At 41.0% G+C, this 20,570-nt stretch overlaps 1 protein-coding gene across 1 annotated transcript in view; it reads right to left on the reverse strand.

Annotated features, from left to right (window-relative positions):
• The window catches only part of LOC126268031 (uncharacterized), a 460,342-nt gene that overhangs the window by 43,843 nt on the left and 395,929 nt on the right, over positions 1 to 20,570 (reverse strand). The window contains exon 4 of the mRNA XM_049973453.1: positions 4,214 to 4,241. Coding sequence (XP_049829410.1) covers positions 4,214 to 4,241 — 28 coding nt within the window. The remainder of the gene's footprint in view (positions 1 to 4,213; positions 4,242 to 20,570) is intronic.

Genomic DNA, 20,570 nt, shown 5'->3' on the forward strand with positions numbered 1-20,570 from the left:
TTGCTGAAGAAGCACTTTCCATGTTTGAGAATGTAAATAAACTAATTTCATCCCCAAAGAAAGTGTTTCTAAAGACTCGTGCTTGTATCAAGACCTACAAAGAAAAGCTACCAAATGTGCCATTACCTCCCAAACCCGTGGTAACCTCTGTCGTTTTACAATGAACATTTCGAGGCCTTTAGAGTGATAATAAACGACTTCGATAGAGCAGAAGCTTTGGCAGTTTGCCAGTGCAAGGAAGCGTTTATTGATTCTGGTATTTAAAAAAAAATATTGCCGTGATTAGTACCCATTTTTTCCATATATCTGCAAGAATTAAAAAGCTTGAAACTCAAGGTTTGTTGTTGAATGAGTCTATTCAGTTAATGAATAAAATTATTTCAATGAACTCTTCATTGCCGAAGGTATACCCAAGAAAACTTAGAGAAATGTGTGAGAACATTTTAAACAATAACCCAGGCTTGGAACTCTTGTGGCAAATTGATAGTTCTATTAATGGGATGGGTGAACTTTTACCAGAAACAATAAGTTCCAACATATCACACAAATTCAAATAGTGCCCAGTTATCTCAGCTGATGCAGAACGGTCCTTTTCTGCTTATAAAATTGTTTTGAGTGATCGAAAATATAATCTTACTACCGAACATTTGGAATAGTACTTGGTCATTTTTGTTTATAATAGTAGAAAAATGTAGACTAAATTGTAAAAGATTCATTGATGCATCAGTATTAGTTAAAAGTTAATGCTGTTCAAAAAATTCATGATTGTATGTTTTTTAAATAAAATATTACCGAGTTTTTGAGCGTGCCCTCTGCGTGCGATATATCTTTAAGTTGGTCCTGTGTATATCGAATATTTCTCCGCGACTCACTCGTATCGAATCCGCTTCTTACCGGAAACAATAGCAAAGAAGGAACAATAATTGATACATAGTATACGCCCCCATTTTGCAGATTTTTAGAATATAATCCCAGAAAAGCCCCCTTCCTAACCTCTACCAGAAAGTATTCAGAAAATATCAGCGTTCTAAATGTACCGATATTTTTCGTGGCCGGCTCCCTTCGTCGTAATTGATGTGCACAGGTTTGGTTCAAATGGCTCTAAGCACTATGGGACTTAACATCTATGGTCATCAGTCCCCTAGAACTTAGAACTACTTAAACCTAACTAACCTAAGGGCATCACACAACACCCAGTCATCACGAGGCAGAGAAAATCTCTGACCCCGCCGGGAATCGAACCCGGGTGCACAGGTTTGACTTTGAGATATAATGCACGCAGTAACTAGCATGTTTTATTATATAACTTGATCTTATTCAGCACTTTTCATGCATTTTAATCATTTTTCATGCATATTTTCATGTTTATATGATGCATATAATCCGGTATCTGCTGATGACGTAGTTGGAGAAAAACGAGGTGCCAACAGGTAACAGGTTGGATATCGGTTATCATAATCAGAACAGAGAAAAGCTTTGGAAGACTTAAAATCAAACAGGGCAGGAGAGATAGATAATACTCCATCGGAATTTCTTAAACCATTGAGGCAAGTGTCAACAAAACTATTATTCGCGTTGCTGTGTAGGATTTATAAGTCTGGCGATATACGATCTGACTTCCGAGAGTGGAAATGAGCGAACGGCATTGTGCGGCGGAAGTCCCCCATTCGAGGAAGTTTAGCCACCGAAGGCAAGTACTTATTGCATTCGACGCCACATTGTGCGACTTGTGCGTCGCAGATGAGGATGAAATAATGATGAGGACAACACAACACCCAGTGGCTGAGCGGAGAAAATCTCCTAACCAGACGGGAATCGAACCCGGGCCCCTTGGCGTGGCAGTCCGCCGCGCTAGCCACGCAGCTAACGGAGGCGGTCCAAGAAAACACAATACACACATTTATGAAGCTTGCAAAAGACAAGAGCCGAAAAATGCGAGAACCGTTGCACCATCAGCTTAATAGATCATGCATCTAAGTTTCTCAGAAAAATAATATACAGAAGAATAGGAAAGAAAACTGAGGATGTGTTAGCTGACGATCATTTTTGCCTGAGGAAAGCCAAAGGCAATTAAGACGTCACTTTTGATAATGGATGCAAGATTAAAGAAAAATCGAAACACATTCATTGGATTTGTCGAGCTGGAAAAAGCATTCGACAGCGTCAAATGGTGCAACATGTTCGAAATTCTGTGAAAAATAGGAGTAAGCGACAACGAAAGATGGGTAATATACAATATTTACAGAAGCCAAGACGGAACAATAAGAAGGCCAAGAACGAAGTGCTCGGATGAAAAAGGGTGTAAGACAGGGATGTAGTCTTTCATCCCTACTGTTCATTCTATACGTAGAAGAAGTAATGACGGAAATAAAACAAACGTGCAAGAGGGGAATTGAAATTCAAGCTCAAAGGCTATCAATGATATGATTCACTGATGACATTGCCATCATCAGTGAAAGCGAAGGAGAATTAGAGGATATGCTAAATGGAAGGAACAGTCTAATGAGTACAGAATATGGATTGAGAATAAATGGAAGAAAGGCGAGTACTATGAGCAGTAGCAGAAATGAGAAAAGCGATAAACTTAAGAGCGGGATTAGTACTCACGAAGTAGATGAAGTTAAGGAGTTTTGCTACCTAGGCAGCAAGGTAACCCATGATGAACAGAGTAAGGAGGAAATAAAATGCAGACTACCACTGGTAAAAAGGGCATTCCTGGGAAGGAGAAATCTACTAGTATTACAGGATTTCAGAGAGAAATTTCTGAGAACCTACATTTGGAGCACAGCATTGTATGGTAGTTAAACGTGGTTTGTGAAAAAATCCGAAAAAAGCGAACCGTTTGAGATTTTGCGCTGCAGTGAATGTTGAAAATTAGGTGGACTGATAAGATATGGAATGGGGAGGCTCTCCGGAGAATCGGCTAGGAAAGGAATATATGGAAAATGTTGACGAAAAGAAGGGACGGAATGGTAGGACATCTGAAAAGATCTCAGGGAACTAGAGGAAGCTGCAGAGTGTGAAAACTGTAGAGGAAGACAGGGGTTGGAATACATCTTGCAAATAACTGAGGATATGAAGATGCAGCCAGAGGACAAATGACTCAAAAAGAATGGAATGCCCACTTGGGGCAGGTTTAGTAACCTGGAATGTGGCCATATGGCCATCAGGTAGTCATTTCCGAGACCATGTTTGTGTCTCCTAGTTCGTGCTGTGCACGAAATCTACACAAAACAATACTGTGCCAATGAAAGGTCTCCGCTAAACGTTTTCCAATGCGAAATATGTTTTAAAACCTCGGTCCAACGCCACACCTACGAAATGTTTTATACTTAATCCGATGAATTGTGTTCTGGCCCATACCACTCCGAGAAAACAAAGAGCTACAAACTCCTCATTCCCAAATATTCTTTTCGATACCCAATCCGCTATTTTCCTATGTGAGAAAGTCTAGAAATTGGCTTACTGAATTGCCTCTTACAAACACGTTTTTACATTATTCAATGAATTGTCTTCCCATCTGGCAAGCTGTTGCTGTTGCACTTCCTCCTCCATAAGGGCGAAAGGAAAAAGATTTTAACAAAGAACAGCCGGTGAACTTCCCACGGAAAGCAGAGACGAATATCTCCCGACCTGCCTGGCACCCTTCGGTTTTTTGGGACAAGCGTTGCCGCCGAAAGTCAGCATTCTACTACGGTGATCTTTGAGCACTGGCTACCTACACGATACGACCCATTAAAGAAGCCATTTTTGACAGAATCTATGACCACATTGCGTGTTGCAGTGGCCAGTGCACTTCTGAGCATTTGCACCTCGCCAGAATACGGGGTTGAAACACAATCCATTAGAAACTCATGCAGTTCTGATAGATCATTCTAAGCATATTATCCCCAATTTTCGAGAATTTTGCCTACAGCTAGGTCTGACGCCAAGACTCAGCCAGGTAAGTTGTCATCACCACGTAGATGTCAGTTATAAGACTGTAAGACAGATAAAATTTCACTGAAATGTAGGAAGAAAAGAAGCAGACAAAGAGAAGAACTATGAGTGAGAGAGCTACCAAGGGTAGAACTAGGAGCGTCACTTAGGGCTCATTAATGTTACAACTGTGCCTTATAAACAAAAACATATCTTTAACTATAGTATAACGCCCAAAAGACCAGCCCTGAAATGAACATTGTATTAATTCAGAAAGAAGGTAAATCATACTTACAGTGTTGCTGATCGCTGTCATCCAGTCGCTGGAAAACAAAAACAGAATCATTGTTATAGGATCAGAAGGTCAAACATTTGTTCACAAGTATTATAATTTATGATGTTTGTTGCTTTATAGCTATAAGCAGAAAATCAGAATCAGTTATAAGTAGAAAATCAGAATGAGTCATATTTAATTCCGTCTGAAATTTGACAAAGAAAAGTAAAAGAAATTGAAACATGGAATACAGTGTCCCCTGTTCAGTGACATAAATTTTAAATACTTTTACTGCCATTTTAGTCCAATACCGTTAATTAGCGAATTATTACCACAAAAGGGACAATATAGCAGAAAAACCGTAAATAACGGATTGTCGTTTATGCTAAACATACAATGTACAAAGTACCAAGAAGACTGCTTGTACCATTGTCATAAAAATGGGGACGGGGTGTTTCGAGAGTGGGTGGTGGTGATAGGAGTGACAACTAAGAAATTGCTGGTATTGGAGATAGAGTCGACATTGAGCAGCGAATGTGGTTGGAACAATTAATGTGAGAGATTTAACAAACGAGAATTTAAAATAAGTAGCGTTTGTAGTATTGATTTTTAAAGTAGTTCCAACACTAACCAGTCTTTTTTTTTTTTAATTTTTCGGCTGCCTCAGACAGTGATTTAAACATTTCTTTGCATGATGCTTGGATTATGTGAACATATATAACCTTTGCCGTTAAAATGGATCATCTTGGCATTTTCCTCACCGATATAGATAAACGCATTTGGTGGTACTACGCTGTTCTCAGCCTCTGAATAGAAGCAGACAATGAAAGAAGTCCATCTAGTACCGTTGAAGAGCCTATCACAGGCTTGAGTGCTCCTGCAGAGAGTAATTTGAAAAGAACGCTTCCATTTTGAGGAAATTTTAATCGCTGTGAGTGCTGAGAGAGTATCGCGAGCCTTTAGCGGAGTCACGGCAGTACCGTTGGCGGGCCAAGGGCCGGCCCTTTGTCCAGTGCCATTCAGCCGTCGTCAAAGCGGTGGCCCTTTGCAGGCTTCGCTCTCTGGAGCCGAAGATCTACGTTCATCGCATCGCTTAACCAGGTGATTCTTTACTGCCTTAATGCCGCTGAAAGAGTTCTTCAGGCGGACTAAGGCCGTCGGTCAAGTACAAGTGGTGCACAGATCCAGACTGGCTGCTTTAAAGGAAACGGAGCAGAAATTCTAATTTTCCGTGCGCTTCTCAAGGCCAGAATCTCAGACTTTAAGGAAAAATATAGAATTAAATCGTACTGATCTACACATCTCATACTATTTATTTATTTATTCATCACTCAATGATAATATTCGTTACCATAAGCCACTGAAAATAAATAGCTAAATATATTTACACACAGAACACAAAAGGATGTGTGTGCTCCTTACTGAAGGGACCACACCAGCATTCAGGAAAATCAAAATAAGGACAGCCAGACAGGGCAAATTCCATCCTTCTGAATGTAGGGGGTCAGTGTCTTAATAACTGAAATGAATCATTAGGCTGCTCCCTGTTATACAGTGCTCTTTTGGTCATACCGATCTTACACAAAATGTACAATATAAATTATAATGGTCCTGTACTGTTTCTTTGCATCTGTTTAAACCATCCCTTTAGAATCTGTGGACACAGTGTAGAGACTCCAGGACCACGAACATGCTGTTATGCTCTTTTCACTTCCTTTGGTCTGTCCAAGAAACGGATTCGAGGAAACATGATATTATGCCCCATTCAAGTCTTACTGCCTTCCCTTCAGTTTCTCTGCAAAACAGAGGCACTATCCCGCGATGATGTGTGAGATGTTGAGCTCAGGGGAATGACATTAATATTGTGTACTTTAGATCAGGACATATTGAAAACAATCGACGTAAATATTTATAATTACTGTGTAGAATTCTCTGGTACGCTGTATTCGGTGTAGGTATTACGAACCTGTTTCACTGTGCGTTGTTACCTGAGCCTTTAAGCTGTTCGGAAGAGTCAGTCAGATATATGCGGGTATGTTGTTGAAATGAGAAACTCAATAGATTTGTATAACAGTATCGGTACAAACTTGTGGTTAAACGGTTACTTTGTTCATTGTGTCCATGAAGAGAATATGAGCTAATGTTCCTTGTTGGTAGTCAGTGGTCAAGGAAATCAATAACTTCGCAGAAGCAACTGATGGTGTGGGAAGTGGAATGATCTGTGAACGCCATTGTTTCTCTTTCGAATGGCAGACCGTGGTGAGGCAGAACTGCTGCGACTACTGCGGTAATGTTCAAGGATTTCATGTGAAAAAATGAACAGTAATAAGTTTATTTAGGTCTTTATAAACTGTAAGTTGCAAACGAGTTCTGCTGTTCGACAGGGCACAGATGTATTACGGACAGATCTGAAATTTTCTCAAAGTCCACTCCATCGAAGCCCAAGCCCGATCAAACCTCCCAGACGCCCTTGACATGGACAAAACAACAAATAAGAAGAAACTCGACACTTTGGAAAGCAGAACAAACCGGGAAGAGATTTCCTCACACCACGCAAGTGAGAAACTTGAACCGTACACTCAGAAACATGATCTAGGCAAGCAGAGGACATCACATCATTCTATCAGCACAGATTGATCTCAGAGCAGGGAAAAAGTCTCACAAGAACACATATCAACCCACTGATATGACGCAGAAGCAAAAAATTTAATTCCGAAAAGCCATTATTACAAAATCGGAGAAGACCGCTTCTGAGCCCAGAAAAGTGGGTCATCACAGGTGCGAAATAACGTCACGGTTTCAAACCGGTAGTAACAAATACTCAAACCTTCGAGCCTTTGTGTCAATTTTTAAGTTGCAGTACATCTGCTTCGAGCAACATCTAATATTTAAGGGCAGATAAGTATTTTTAGAAACTATCTACCTTACATGTAACCTTGTACACAAGTGACAAGTCGACAAGCAATAGTACAGAAAGGAAAAGAAGAGAGGATTTTGAAATGTGGTACTATAGAAACACGATATGTATTTTCTTTGGCACTTTCTGCTTTCCTGTCCAAGCAGTAGAGCAGGCTATTGGGGGTGCAATCCATTACAGAGTCACTAGGCGACAGAGGACCAAATAGGAATGAATAGGAGGGGCTGGCCAGGTCCGGTATTTACCTACCAACAAAATCCTCTGTCGGAATTGGGGGGGGGGGTTGGGAATAATTTAATTTATGTTTTGGAAAATATCATTCGTTTTACCAAGACAAATTAAAAGTGTGTGTGTATGTGTGTTTGTCTTGCTGTGCGGAGGGATGCGTCTAATGAAAGATTAGATGGGCAGATCTAATAAGCAATTAAGAAGTAATAATTCGAAAGCAGGAATCAGTTAATACGACACATTGGAGGCATCAAAGAACAGTTAAGCTGATGACGGAGAGGTGTAGGCGGCAAAAGTCGTAGAAGGAGACCAATGTTTGATTACAAGCGGGTTCAAATTCAGGATTTGTGAACTAGCGCAAGACAGACTGTCACGGAGAGCTGCAGCGAATAAGTTTTTGGACTGAAGAACACAACAGCAACATCAAGATGACACGTTTCTACGTTGCCTTCTTTTTCTTGGAGTCAAGTGAGAGAACATGTGAGAGCGATTATTTGCTTCAGACCTTTCTGTAGGGTCACTTCCATCTGTTTCCTTGGGGTTTTTATCAGTCTCTTATTCTCTATGTGCACAGTATTTGTGATCTCTTAACTATATATGCAACACATTGAATTTATTTTCATATAATTCTTTGTTACACTGTTAAATTAGATGGGATCTATGACTTAAGGCATCTCTCTTCATCTGGTAACGGTTTCCATCCATCTGATCTCAAATCTCTCCCTTTTGTGCTTGTTAGTAAATGCACGCATGATCCAAAACATTTAGACCACCTGCACATCAGCGTGTTATTCCATTTTTTGAACACAATACGGCTGCAATACTGCGCGGCATGGATATGACAAGTCCTTGTAACGTTTCCGGAGATATGTGGCACGAAATGTCTATGGACGACTCAAGCAATTCCCACAAATTACGGGCCTGTGATTTGTGTGTTCGAAGGTGCGATCAATAGCGTCCTAGATGTGTCCCATCGGGTTCACATCAAGCGTATTTTGTGGTCAAGACACCAGTGTGTGTTCGCATGGATGGCGGAGCGTCCTGAACGACCAACAATGTGGTACAACAAGAAACATGTCTCATCCGGCAAGGCAAGACTGATCCAAAGTCCACACTTAACAGTCATATACAACCGTAAGCTCGACGAAAGATCCGTACTCAAAGACAATTTTCAAGAATGGTAGTAGAAGTAATCTACTAAATCACAGGCCCTATCCTCTCTACTTAGGCCATCATCTGTTATTTTGCTCCCCAAATAGCAAAATTCATTTACTACTTTAAGTGTCTCATTTCCTAATCTAATTCCCTCAGCATCACCCGACTTAATTCGACTACATTCCATTGACCTCGTTTTGCTTTTGTTGATGTTCGTCTTATATCCTCCTTTCAGCACACTGTGCAACTGCTCTTCCAGGTCCTTTGTTGTCTCTGACAGAATTACAATGTCATCGGTGAACTTCAAAGTTTTTATTTCTCCTTCATGGATTTTAAATCCTACTCCAAATTTTTCTTTTGTTTCCTTTACCGCTTGCTCAATATACAGATTGAACAACATCAGGGGATAGGCTGCAACCCTGTCTCACTCCCTTCCCAACCACTGCTTCCCTTTCACGCCCCGCGACTGTTATAACTGCCTTCTGGTTTCTGTACAAATTGTAAATAGCCTTTCGCTGCATGTATTTTCCCATTGCCACCTTCAGAATTTGAAAGAGAGTATTCCAGTCAACACTGTCAAAAGCTTTCTCGAAGTGTAAAAATGCTAGAAACGTGGATTTGCCATTCTTTAATCTATTTTCTGAAATAAGTCGTAGGATCAGTATTGCCTCATGTGTTCCAACATTTCTACGCACTCCAAACTGATCTTCCCCGAGTTCGGCTTCTACCAGTTTTTCCATTCGCCTGTACAGAATTCGTGTTAGTATTTTCATCCGCGACTTATTAAACTGATAGATCGGTAATTTTCACATCTGTCAACACCTGCTTTCTTTGGTAGTGGAATTATTATATTTTCCTTGAAGTCTGACGGTATTTCACCTGTCTCATACATCTTGCTCACGAGATGGTGGAGTTTTGTCAGGGCTGGCTCTCCCAAGGCTATCAGTAGTTATAATGGAATGTTAACTACTCCCGGCGCCTTGTTTCTACTTAGGTATTTTAGTGCACTGCCAAACTCTTCGCGCAGTATCTTATCTCCCATTTCGTCTTCATCTACATCCTCTTCCATTTCGATGATATTGTCCTCAAGTACATCGCCATTGTATAGACCCTCTATATATTCCTTCCAGCTTTCTGCTTTTCCTTCTTTGCTTCTTCATTTACTGCGTTTTTATATATTCTCCTTTCATCAATTAATTTCAATATATCTGCTGTTAACCAAGAATTTCTACTAGCCCTCGTCTTATTACCTACTTGATCCTCTGCTGCCTTCACCATCTCATCGCTCAAAGCTACCCACTCTTCTTCTACTGTATTTCTTACTCCCATTCTAGTAAATCGTTCCCAAATGCTCTCCCCGAATCTCTCTACAACCCCTGGTTCTGTCAGTTTATCCAGGCCCCATCTCCTTAAATTCTCACCATTTTGCAGTTTATTCAGTTTTAATCTACAGTTCATAACCAATAGATTGTGGTCAGAGTCCATATCTGTCACTGGATATGACTTACAATTTAAAACCTGGTTCCGAAATCTCTGTCTTAACATTATATAATCTATCTGAAACCTTCCATTATCTGCAGGCCCGTTCCATGTATACAACCTTCTCTCATGTTTCTTGAACCTAGTGTTAGCTATGATCAAGTTATGCTCGGTGCAAAGTTCTACCAGGCGGCTTCCTCTTTCATTCCTTAATCGCATTCCATATTCACCTACTACGTTTCTTTCCACTCCTTTTCCTACTGTCGAATTCCAGTCACCCATGACTATTAAATTTTCGTCTACCTTCACTATCTGAATAATTTATTTTATCTCGTCATACATTTCATTAATCTCTTCATCTGCGGAGCTAGTTGCCATATAAACTTGTACTATTGAGGTAGGCGTGGGCTTCGTTTCTATCTTGGCCACAATAATACGTTCACTATGCTGTTTGTAGTAGCTTACCTGCAACCCTATTTTTTATTCATTATTGAACCTACTGCTGCATTACTCGTATTTGATTTTGTATTTATAACCCTATATTCTCCTGACCAGGTGTCTTGTTCCTCCTGCCACCGAACTTCATTAATTTCCACTATATCTAACTTTAATCTATTCATTTCCATTTTTAAATTTTCTAACCTGCCTGTCTTATTAAGGGAGCTGAGACTCCATGCTCCGATCCGTAGAACGCCAGTTTCCTTTCTCCTGATAACGACGTCCTCTTGAGTAGTCCCCGCCCTGAGATCCGAACGGGGGACTATTTTACCTCCGGAATATATTACCCAAGAGGACGCCATCATCATTTAACCATACAGTAAAGCTGCATGTCCTCAGAAAAAATTACGGCTGTAGCATCCCCTTGCTTTCAGCACGTCGCACTACCAGTACAGCAAGGCCGTTTTGGCTAGTGTTACAAGGCCAGATTAGTCAATCATCAAGACTTTTGTCCCTGTAACTACTGAAAAGGCATCTGCCTCTCTTCAGGAGCCACACGTTTGTCTGGACTCTCAACAGATACCCCTTCATTGTGGTTGCATCTACGGTACGGCTGTCTGTATCGCTGAGGCACGCAAACCTCCCCACCAACGACAAGATCCATGGTTCATGGCGGGAGCTCGTAGTAACTGACGGAAAGTCATCGAGTAAACCAGAAGTGATTTCTGGCGTTCCCCAAGATAGTGTTATAGGCCCTTTGCTGTTCCTTATCTATATAAATGATTTGGGAAACAATCCTAGCAGCCGTCTTAGGTTGTTTGCAGATGACGGTGAAGTTACTCTTCTAGTAAAGTCATCAGGTCAAAACAATTTGCAAAACGATAAGATATCTGTATGGTTGCGAAAATAGGCAATTGATCCTAAATAAGGAAAAATGTGAGGTCATCCATATGAATGCTAAAAATAATCCGTTTGACTTCGGTTACACGATACATCAGTCAAATCTAAAGACCGTAAATTTATCTAAATACAATTATGAACTGCTTAAATGGGTAGGAACATACAGGAAAAGTTGTGGGGAAGGCTTACGAAAGACTGCATTTTAGTGGCAAGACACTTAGAAAACGTAACAGATCTACCAACGAGACTGCCTGGTCCTAATTTAGAATACTGTTGCGTGGTGTGGGATCCTTACCAGGTAGGACTGACGGAGTACGTTGAGAAAGCTCAAAGAAGGGCACCACGTGTTGTATTATCCCGAAACAGGGAAGAGAGTGTCACTGAAATGATACACGATTTGGGATTGACATCATTAAAACAAAGGTGTTTTTCGTTGTGGAGGAATCTTCTCATGAAATTCCAATCACTAACTTTCTCCTTCGAATGCGAAAATATTTTGTTGGCGCCCACCTACATAGGGAGAAACGCTCACCATGATAAAATAAGAGCTCGTACGGAAAGATATAGGTGTTCGTCCTTCCGCCCGCTAGACGAGATTGGAATAATAGAGAATCGTGAAGGTGGTTCAGTGAACCCTCTGCCAAGCACTTAAATGTGATTTTCAGAGTATCCATGTAGATGCAAATGTAGGTGTAGAATCTCGTTGTGCCCTCTCACAGTAATCGTTTTTGATGATGCCGTTAAGTCTACATTAGAATACGATCGAAATTTGCACAAAATGTGCGCTGAAGAGCGTGCTGAAAAACACTTGTTCCTGCACGACTATCGTACTCTGTCTTCATATCTGCCGCAAGTCGTGGCCTATCCTGCCTTACAGAAGGAAGAAGCTACCATCCTTCACGTTGTGCGATGCCGTTTCAGTCTGCTCAATTTCTTATGATAGACCACTCCTGCAGGTCCAAATATTACCTCCACTTAATTCCAAAATGCAGAAGTAGATAATTTTGTTTGTTAAGATTATTCAGCAATCATTGTTTCTTACGCGTGTGATAACTGTAATAGTATTAAAGAAGGTAGAATATAAGAACAAGTATTGTACAGCTGCTGTAGGTATGACGTTTTCTTGCATGCGAACCAATACACATGGGAAAATGTATTAATTACTAATATAAAAGCATCTTACTGAATGAAACTCCACCACTGAGCTCTTGATTCGAAATGTGTGTGCGATTATTTCCACCGTCAGATGTTTTGTTCCAGATTACGAGTATTCCGCTATTGTGGCTTTGCGAACATGGTTAAGTGTCGTGTATTGCGTTCAGTGACTGCATAATCTTTCATGTAAGCTTAGGCGATGAGAGCGTTACGCATCACTTTCACACACAGTATTTCGATATAACATAGAATTTGCATACGGCTGTATTTCAGAGATTATTTGTTCATGTACAAGTGGCTTTCTATAATACGTTGCGTCGCTTTTTATTACCTTTATCAAGCCACACATTCTCCAATTATTTTGTTAATTGCAAATAAATTCTTTCTGTAAAAGCAACAGCCCTTATAGGCCTTCCTATCATAAAAATGTGTACCGAAGCCGACAAAAGAATAGGACGTAAGAAATACAAAAAAATTAGGAAAAAAGTAGTAACTATTTTGAAAAAAATCACAAAGAAAGAAGTCCAAGTATTCGTAATAAATTTCTTTTAAAAATAAAAGAACTATTTCAAGTTTTGGATTATTATTCATCACGTATAACTGAGTAAACATCTGCGACTTAGCCTTAGATTTAGAGAACACAACTTTTCGGTAGAAGCTCGTGATTTTTAAGATACATACCATATGAGTAGAAGATGGCTGATTTCTTATATTAAGTCTTCAGTCTCCTGACTGGTTTGATACGACCCGCCGCGAATTACTCTCATGAGCCAACCTCTTCATTTCAAAGCAGCACTTAGAACCTACAGCATTAGTTACAGTTTTTACCCTCTACAGCTCTCTGTAGTACCGTAGAAGTTTTTGAGTTATTTATCTTAACACATGTCTTAGCCTCCTGTGCCTTCTTCTTGTCGATGCTTTCCGTATATGTCTTTTCTCGCCGATATTGCGGGGAACATTTCCTAACCTTATCAGTTCACCTGATCCTCAACATTCACTTTAGCACCACATCTCAGATGCTTCGATTCTCTTCTGTTCCGGTTTTCCCACAGGACATGTTTCACCGCCATACGACACTGAGCTCCAAACGTAAATTCTCAGAAATTTCTCTCTCAAGTAAATGCTTATGTTTGACATCAGCAGACTTTTCGTGGGTAGCAATGCTGTTTTAACCATTGCTACTCTGCTCTCTGTGTATTCCTTGCTCCGTCCGTCATGTAATATTTTCCTGCCTAGGTATCGGAATTCCTTGTCTTTGTGTCCTTGGTGATCGACAATTATGATGTTAAGTTTTTCGCTGTTGTCATTTCTACTGCTTTTCATTACTTCCGTCCATCTTCGATTTTTCTCAGTCTATATTCTATACTCATTAGACAGTTTATTCCTTTCAGCAGATCCTACAATCCTTCTTCACTATCGCTGAGGATAGCAAAATCATCAGCGAATCATATCATTGATATCTTTTCACCTTGAACTTTACTCTCACTCCTGAACCTTTCTTTTATGTCCATCATTGCTTCTCTGTTATATAGATTGAACATTAGGGGTTGAAGACTACATCCCTCTCTTACACCTTCTTAATCCGAGCTATTAGTCCTTGGTCTTCCACTCTCATTGCTCCCTCTTGTCTCTTAGACATACTGTACGTTAACTGTCTTTCCCTTTATCTTACTCTTATTTTTCTCAGAATTTCGAATATCTTGCCCCATTCTACATTGTCGATCCCTTTTTCCAGGTCGAAAAATCCTATGTATGTGTGTTGGTTTTTTTAGACTTCATTCCATTATCAACTGCAACATCAGAATTGCCTCTCTGGTACTGTTAAGTTTCCTAAAGTCAAACTTATCTTCATGGGTGGTAGTTTACCTTGAAAAGAGAGTCCTAAGAAAAAATTTGCTATAGGGATTCATCCTGTGTCGAATATATTAATCTGTCAGTGACCTCAGTATGTGAGCTCAGGATCTGTTATGAGGCCATAGGTCTACCTTACGGTGTTTTTGTGGCTGGCGAAAGATTACGGTACGATTCCAATATGCCTAAATTTTCACTCTGCAGACTCATATGCAGTATACAATTCACTGAATCGTCACGGCTTGGGCCAAATGGTCCAAATGGCTCTGAGCACTATGGGACTTAACATCTGAGGTCATCAGTCCCCTAGAACTAAGAACTACTTAAACCTAACTAACCTAAGGAATCACACACATCCGTGCCCGAGGCAGGATTCGAACCTGCGACCGTAGCGGCCGCGCCGTTCCAGCCTGAAGCGCCTAGAACCGCTCGGCCACACCGGCCTGCCCGTTTGGGCCAAATCGAGGAGGATCCACCTACTGGGAATTTATAAAGCAGTAAAATATTTTACTTTGTTCGGGTTAACAGATATACTGGCAAAAAGGTGTACCTGATTAAGGCTGTGGAGGGGATTTATAGATAGTTTTGATAAGGAAGTCATATCCAGAAATGTACTGTTTGTATGTGAAACAAGTATGACAGTCAGATCACTTCACGATACGTGCATAGCAGAGACAATAAGCTATGTATATCCTGTGTGCTCTACAGAAGCTGTTGTAAGTGACGACCCTCCTGTTCATTGCAAGGTTTACCTGCTGTGCATGCTTTCGTGCGCACGGCTCACAAATCCTGGTGTGTGCTGAATGTTATCTGCTGCCGCCAGAAACCGTGCAAGGTGGTCTTTTTCAGAGTGAACAAGAGTCCCATGCACAAAACTTTTCATATGGTCTCCCAAGAAAAAGTCAGGAGAAATTAAGTCTGGCTACGGTAGTGGCTCCAACCTATCCACCTTTCACCGTTTGTCTGATCGAAAAGTTCACGGCCGCCACGTGCCAAATGGTTACTACCATATTGGTGGAACTACATTCGCTTCCAATAACTCCACGGTGCCTCTTGGATGAACGTCAAATATCTGGTGCCCGTTACGTTGCAAGGAGGAACGTATAGCACAATAAGGCGATCGTCAGATTGTAGAATTATGGAGCATGTTTTATGCTAAATAATTATGACGTTCTTGGAAAATGAACACATCCTCTATAAAAATCAACATGGATTCCTGCGAAACTCAGCTCGCTCTGTTCCTCCATGAGATCCACAGCGCAGTGGACAACGACCATTAGGTTGTTGCCGTGTTCCTTGATTTCAGTAAGGCATTTGACACCGTCCAGCATTGCTGTTAAATGAAAAAAAAACGAGCTTACGGAGTATCGGAGCAGACCTGCGATTGGATTCAAGGCTTCAAGAAAGATAGAACTCGACACATTGTTCTTAACGGAACTAAATCGACAAATCTAAAGGTAATATCCGGAATACCACAGGGAAGTGCGATAGGACCGTTACTGTTAACAATATATAGAAATAACCTAGTAGAAAGCGTCGGATGCTCTTTAAGGCTATTCGCAGATGGTGTAGTTGTCTATACCAAAGTTCAACGCCAGAAAACAGTAACAATTTGCAGAACGACCTGTAGACAATTAATGAATCGTGCAGACTCTGGCAGTTGACCCTGAACGTAAAAAAATGCAACTTATTGCGCAACACAGAAAAAGCTACAGTATTGATGAGAAACAAGTGGAGACAGTGTCCACTGTAAAATATCTAGCGTTAACTATCCAGAGCGATCTTAAGTGGAATGACCATGTAAAACAGATAGTGGGAAAAGGGGACACCAGACTCAGGTTCGTCGGAAGAATCTCAAGGAAATCTAACTCATCAACGAAAGAAGTGGCTTATTAGGCGCTTGTTCGCCCGATTCTGGAGTACTGTTAATCTATCTGGGATTCCTTTCAGGTAGGGCTGATAGAGGAGATAGAGAAAATCCAACGAAGACCGGCGCGTTTCGTCATATGATTGTTTAGCTGGCGACAGAGCGTTACGGAGATGCTAAACAAACTCCACTGGTAGACGTTAGAAGAGAGGAGTTGTGCATCACGAAGAGATTTACTATTGAAATTTCAGGACATTATAAGTAATATGTTGCTGGGTGTAAGGATCGTATAGCAGAAGAGAAGACATAATCGCAAAGTGCAAAGAGTATACATCGTACAAACATTATTACAGAATAAATGCTTTAAGCATTTGGCGGCGTTTGTTTTGAGGTGTCAAATGTATGTGTGTGTACTTCAGGTGGTATATAAATCCAATTCTAACGAGTATGAATTTTTAGCGGTTTTAACTTGTCAGAATTGGATTTGTATACCACCTGAAGTACACACACATACATTTGACACCTCAAAACAAACACCGCCAAATGCTTAAAGCAATTATTCTGTAATAATGTTTTTACGATGTATACTCTTTGCACTTTGCGATTATGTCCTCTCATCTGCTATACGATCCTTACACCCAGCTGATTTCTAACGCCATATTTGTTTACAAATGTGGCAGTATACATGTGATATGTTACGACAGCAAAAGGAACCGGTGACCACTGAAGGTACTGTAGTTTACTTATTTAATGTTTACCATTAGATATCAGTTTAATTTTTTTGTCAAAAGTAATCCTAAACCATATTCTGAAATAGTGCCTTGTTTCTCCACTAGGCAGTGTCACAAGTTCCTCCAAAAATCGTAACACAACACACACACAAATGTAATACTTACTTATGTAAATACACCCAATGATGGAGGTTTAAACCTTCGAAACGCGTCGTGGAAATGAATAAAACGGTGACTGGTAACAGTGAACTTGTTGTTTCATTTAACTACTTGATCACATTGTGTGTCACATATTGGCATTAAAAGTAAGTACCTTATTACTTGATAACACCTTTTATGAATATTGTTACTAACAACGTAATTAACTCGCTCTGGTCGTTAACTATCTACGCATAAGTTCTAATTAAGTAATCGTTAGTGCGTAAACCATTTAAGAAAAATTTCTATGCCTATATTCACGATTTTCCTTAAGCAGCTTATTAGGCCATTCTCCTGAAGACGTCGTTCTCGCCTTTTTCTCTATGAGATAAACATGTGCAACTCGTTATCTTCGTAATATTTATCTCGAATACTCTTCTTCTCTCTAAGCCTTCATTTTCCCTCCTGTTCATTGCTTGCGTAAAGATGATCATTTCCTACCGTTTACCTCCCATAATCATTTTCCTGCACAACTCACAGTTTTCTCTTTTCTATTACTCATGTGGTGCTCTACAAGTTGGAAAGTGTGCGTTAGTATATGTTCATACGTACACGCTCGCGTATTTGTGAGTGTGTGTGTGTGTATGTGTGTGTGTGTGTGTGTGTGTGTGAATGAGAGAGAGGGGGGGGAGGAGGTAGAGGGGGTAGAGAGAGAGAGAGAGAGAGAGAGAGAGAGAGAGAGAAAGAGAGAGAGAGAGACAGAGAGAGAGGAGGGGGCTGGGGGAAGAAACGGTCGATGTTCTCATCCACAGAACCGAGCTCTCATTAGCAGGTGTCGGGCCGACCGCAATCTAAATTTCAAACGCTGTAGACACCTGCACAGGCACATCGGCATCGATTTTCGCAACACTGCCACAAACTTATCGATCAGCATCTGATCATGCCCTTTCGTCCTAGCGTGAAGACTGCACATTATCATTTCACTTTTAAGCTATGTGTTGCTATTTTTTCTGGTAAAGAAGTCTGTATCACTGAAACCTATACTGCTGAATTACATCATCATCACCTTCTTCTTGTGATGCCTACAAAGCATACAGAATGACGTAATTCGCTAATAACCTGGGCGAACGCTGAGTCTGTCAGTAGGAAGGTATTCCACACACAACTGTCGTGGTAAATGGCGTGTCTGGTAAGAAATTCTTAAGGGCGCATCTCTGTAGGAAAAATGCGTTGGAAACCGTGGTATGTCTGGAAGATTACTTCATAGCTTCCTTTGCATCATTAATCTTGTGGCGCATAGCATCCACTACAGTGGACAGCTATTAATTAACGTTTTCAATCAGTCCTGGGGCTGCAAATGCATATAGTCCATTGCAGTGATCACTCCCTTCTGGTGTTGTGCCCAGCATGAAGCCATATGAGTGATTGAAAACGCCAGAGAAGTGACTAACAAAAGCTGTCCACTGAAGTGGAACTCATGTGCCACAGGACTGATCTGCATAGAACGAAATATTTTAGCGCAATCAGAGATGTGTTCTCATACATATGTTTATGTTTCTAAAAGGAAATGGTTCCATTCTAAATCTTCACTGTTACCCCACCAGCCAGCTCATGGTGTGCGACGTAGGGAACTTCAGGTAGCACTATCTGCTTCCACCTTAACTTTCCATTTGTAAACAATCGGTAAACTTCCTCTTTACCTCATTTCATTTTGTGTCATTGGTCTTGTAACTGGTTTGGTACTGCCCGCCACGAACTCCTGTGCCACTTCTCCATCTCAGAGTAGCACTTACAACCTCAAGAATTTTTTTGGAATATTTCAATTTCTGTCTTCCTTCACAGTTTTTACCTTTTATAGATCTCTTCAGCACCATAGAAGTTATTTCCTGGTGTCTTAAAGCACGTCCCATCATCCTGTACCTTCTTCTTACCATGTTTTTCATATCTTTCTCTCTTCGCGGATTTTATGGAAAACTTTTCATTCCTTATCTTTTAGTAGATCTAATTTCAACATACCCGACGCTTCGATTCTATTCTGTTCCGGTTTTTCCCACAGTCATTGATTCACTAGTAGACAATGCTGTGCTGCAGATTCACCTTTTTAGAAATTTCTTCCTCAAAATGAAGCCTATATTTGATAGCAGAATCTGGAATCTTTTGCCAATGGAGAGATCATCATAACACTTTTTCAGCTGCGGGCCACATGTCATGTGGATACACGTCATGTGTCATTAACGCAGTGGAACCACTGTCTTATGCAAGAATAGCAGTTGCTAGATTCGAATTCGGAGCCGGAACACTCAGATTATTAGTAAAAAAAGCTACCCGTAGACCACCTTATGAGATTCATTTCGTCTGCTTTTCCTGTTGTGGTATTTAGCCGGAGGTGAGCACGACGAAGATTTATCCTGTCGAAATCTTCTTGGATCGTACATTCTCGGATGTGCGACAGTAAATGTTTGTGTAATGCACTACGCCTTTCCTGTATGTCGTCAAAATCTCGATAACGCTTTGGTGCTTACTGAACTCTTGAAGGGCAACAGGAAGATTTCCTGAAAGTTACACTGACCAGTCAGATAAATATGATCACCGATTAGTTCACGTGATAGCAGCGTCATCTGGCGAGGAATGACTGCTAGTCAGACACACACACTGTGCTGTACGTGCGTAGAATGAAGGCGAATTGTGGCAGAACTAATATGAGAACGTAATACGCGGTAGAGTATGAGTGTGCCTGAACATAGAGTGCACCCAACACTCTTAACGATGGTCCTCCGCAGCTGACGACCCATGAGAGTGCCTATGTTAACACCACAAGATCGGCATCTACGCCTGAAATGGGCACGTAACCATCGACACTGGGCGTTCACGCAGTGGCACAGCGTTGCATGCACTGATGACTCCCGATAGATTTTTCATCATGCCAATGGGAGGGCGCGAATCCATCGTCTTACAGGGGAACAGTTCCTTGACAATTATACTTGGGAACAAGGACAAATTGGCAACGGCTCCATTATTCTCTGGGGGACACTCACATGGGTATCGATGGTTCCAGTGGATCTCGTACCAGGCACCATTACAGCCAAGGAGAATCGTACACTGGTTGTAGACCATGTACACCCCTTCATGACGATTATGTTTCCCAATGGCAGTGGCATTTTTCAACAAGATAATGCAGCATGTCAAAAGGACAGGACGCGTTCGGGGATCACGGTGGCGAGTTCCAATTGCTGTGCTGGCTATCCAACTCGCCAGATCTGAACCCGATCGAACACATCTGGGATGTGACTGTAAGTGGCTTCAGAAGTCATCGCCCCCTTCCACGGAATTTACGGGAATTAGGTGAGTTCTGCGTGCAGATGTGGCGCCAAGTGTCTCCAGTAACCTACAATGGTCTCACTGCTTCCATGCACGACGCGTTATCCGGATTTTAGGTAGGTGTTCTCGATGATTGTATATTTTCCTACGATTTTCCTACGTATCTCAATCTAGCATCTATTTATACTGCAATTAATGTAA

Source organism: Schistocerca gregaria, chromosome 4, assembly GCF_023897955.1.
Source record: "Schistocerca gregaria isolate iqSchGreg1 chromosome 4, iqSchGreg1.2, whole genome shotgun sequence".
Classification (NCBI taxonomy): domain Eukaryota; kingdom Metazoa; phylum Arthropoda; class Insecta; order Orthoptera; family Acrididae; genus Schistocerca; species Schistocerca gregaria.